The 3,410-nt window shown below is 47.6% G+C and overlaps 1 protein-coding gene across 1 annotated transcript; it reads right to left on the bottom strand.

The window, feature by feature from the left end:
- Window positions 1–1,054: 1,054 nt before the first annotated feature.
- CHC_T00009289001 (Gal-2,6-Sulfurylases II) lies at window positions 1,055–1,891 on the bottom strand. The gene has a single exon (XM_005711539.1). The coding sequence runs from the start codon at window positions 1,889–1,891 to the stop codon at window positions 1,055–1,057; it is 837 nt and encodes a 278-aa protein (XP_005711596.1).
- Window positions 1,892–3,410: the final 1,519 nt, after the last annotated feature.

Below are 3,410 nucleotides of genomic sequence, written 5' to 3' on the forward strand. Positions count from 1 at the left end.
CTCTAGGCTGTTGAAGAATGTGAGAATGTGCTTCTATGTCCGTTCTGGTTATTGTTACTTCTTGTGTATTTATGCTATAACTACGACAGTTTTGTTTTGAAACAACACGTAGAAGTCACGATGAGCCCATTTCGTAGCATTGGGAGGAAGGATAATTGTTCTAGAGGGTTCAGAGAGTCTTGATTATTTCCAGATACCTGACTAATCACGGACATCATTTGGCACTCCCGACATAGACAAAAGTGTGCAATTGTACAATTTGTCTCCTATTTAGAGGTGGACTGTCAGCTCCCGGGTGACAAAGGCAGTAGCAACACAACAGTGGAATCAGAGTAGGATCGTGATAGTAGCATATTCGTGAAAGGACAGGGACCCAGTATGAATGATACGGTTTGGCCTAGGCGGCAGTTGCAATTGAGCATACTTTGGTTTTATTGTTGGCAGTGCGTCTTGCTGCCTGTGATGATAACCATACACGCACACACGTCCACACGTATTGCACGACTCACAGCCCTTCAATGACGACGGCGTGAGGCCACTAGCCTTAAGCGAGAGAGGAAGAGATAGATAGATAAACAGAGATATCGACTCATCAGCACACTGCCGAAACTTAATACCGTACAGTATGTCTAGATGAGATTTGAAGCAGTACAGTAACCACAATGGAAGTAGGGAGCAAGGCGAATTCCGCAAAGGTATTCTGTTGACATGTAATGCCTGAGTCAGTCTGCATTCGAGGGTACTGTCGAATCACGTGGCATTCCATTGCATCAAGGCGCGCATTTTTGTCGTAACTACGTGCGCTCGCTGCGGGCATACAACCAGCATTTTTTGCGGTACATAGTCATTTTGAGTAGTGATATTCCATGCATAACTGCCAGGGCAATACAGTTTGGCCGTAACAACTAAAAAAAAATGAAAATGTCTTTAACTGAAGTACATGGCCAAGTTCGTCCATGTCTACTCATCGTTCATTACAGTTCACAACAGTATCCATGGAAAGGGAAAAAATAAAGAGAACGGTACTAGGACTATGTGCCTTCTCTTATTTTTATTAAACAGTGAATTCGAGCTCGAGAACCGTCCTGTCATCCACATTCGACCGGCCCAACCTGCGTTGAATCGTTACCCCATTCACGACAACGTTGACCACCCACCTCGTACGCTTATTGAAGCAGTTATTGAAGTGCATCAACTTTACAGTGTACTTCCCTGGAACCATGTTTTCGAAGGACACAGCTTCCTTGCCGGCCGGAAACAGGCCGCACGCGGCCACCAAGTTGTCATTGACACGGCCTCCCAAAGATCCAGGAGGGCCTTCAACGGAAAGATCGAAGTCATCGGAGGAATCCCACGCCACATCCACAACGATCGGGCGGACAACGGGTCGGAATGCTATGCAATCTCTGGGATCTGAAGTAGCAATCGTGCGGAAGACGGAGCCATCAGTGTTATCAATGTTGTAGTTGCGGATGGGAAGACGAACGCAAAGATCATCGAGGAAGTCCTCCTGATTGCCGACAGAGGCACGACGAGCGACACCTTGACGGTTGCGCTGGAATGTGAGAGGGGTGACGCGGAAGTAGTTTCTCGGAAAGGCGGGGCTGAGTCCATTAGGCCTGAACTTATTGATGGGAGTGATGGTTGAGCCAGATTGAATGAGGGCAGTGCCAGTGGATCGAATCCTTCCGAGCGTTCGGCCACCGGGGAAGTTACGACAGATGAATCCTGTGCGGGAATAGTCAGGCCCGCGTAGAATACTGCGGGCATTATTCGGACGCATAGAGCCGTCTAAACGGCAGAAGCGGAACCTGCATAAGTTCCTACATTGGGCGTTCGCTGTGAAGGCGAGAGCGGACAGGAGTAGGACGAAGAGGAATGAAGCGTTCATGGCTGCTATGTGATGAGTGCTGCACCGAAGCGTTGGTTGTTTGTGTTGTGGTGCAGAGAGTCGGTCAGGTTTGAGTTGAGGACTGTCTTTATACTCGTAAATGTGACTGCGAAATAGCCCATGGAGGAGACATTAACCAAGAAGAAATAATCCCCAGTGGCTGTAGGGCTGTTGTTATAGTATGAGACTTGAATGTTGGAATAGAATCGAGCACTTCCGGTACTTGAAGTCAGGACGCAGATATCATGAGATGGATGGCGGATGCTGTTCTCCGCGAAAGTAGAAACAAAAGGCAGAGAATTCTGAAAGGTCAGGGCTGGGATGTTGAACTTGTGACGCAGAACTAACTTTGGGGTGGAACTCGAGTGTCTCTGTTTTACAAACTTCGATCCCTACGATTGACCTATGTACTTATACTAATACCCGAGCAGAGAGGCTACATCTCACAGTGGAGTTCGCCCTTCTGCACTAGATCGTAACATAGATTTTCTACTGTATTTTCCCATTTCGACGAAGGAATTTTTGGTCCTCTCGTACTGGTCCTCAGGTCCTCGCTCACCCTTATGGTTACTCTGCGCAGTGATCAGATCCTTCCCAGATATATTGTTGCTGGCGAAATGAGAGCACAAACAAATCAACACCCTTTCTTGCTCACAATTGGGGCAGGCAGCCGAACAACTCCAAGTTTCTCGCGATGTGTCTCAAATTTCTCTCTATTTAGCGGCTTCGTGAGGATGTCCGCTGTCATTTCATCAGTCGGGCAGTAGCTTGTGAAAATGCTTCCAATTTCTACCTGCTCTTTCACGAAGTTTCGGCGAATTGATATGTGCTTAGCATTTCTTATCCCATCAGTGGACCAGCGCAGAGCACCTTGGTTGTCTACAAAGATCGGAGTGCTCTGTTTCTGCTCCATGTCCAGCTCTGAAAGCATCTTCCTTAACCAGATGACTAATTTGCACTCCTCGCTTGCAGCAAAGAACTCGGACTAACACGTAGACAGTGCCACAGCATCCTGCTTGACACTCTTCCAGTGAAGAGCTGCACCTCCAAGTTGTATGAGTATCCCACTGGTAGACTTACGATCTACACGATCTCCAGCCCAATCGGCGTCAGAGTATACGGTCAGAGTTCTATCTCCTGGCCCAATCCTCAAGGCGTAGTCGCGAGTACCCTGCAGATATCGAAACACTCGCTTCGCAGCAATAAGGTGTGATGCTTTAGGCTTTGCCATGTGCCTACAAAGAATTCCAACCGCTGCCCTGATGTCTGAGCGTGTTCTCGTGGATGCGTACAGTAAGGAGCCGACAATTTCTTGATACAAACTCATTTCTGCATCCTTTTCCGCCTCTAACAAAGATTGGTTCGTGCACATTGGCTTAGTGACAGACTTACAATTAGCCATTCCAAATCGATCGAGAATCTGACTGATATACTGGCTCTGAGACAGCCAAAGGAATTGTTCATCTCTGCAAAACGTCACTCCCAAAAAATGGCTCAACATCCCGAGGTCCTTCACATC

This window comes from Chondrus crispus, genomic scaffold (genome assembly GCF_000350225.1).
Source record: "Chondrus crispus Stackhouse genomic scaffold, scaffold_86, whole genome shotgun sequence".
NCBI classification, from domain to species: Eukaryota; Rhodophyta; class Florideophyceae; order Gigartinales; family Gigartinaceae; genus Chondrus; species Chondrus crispus.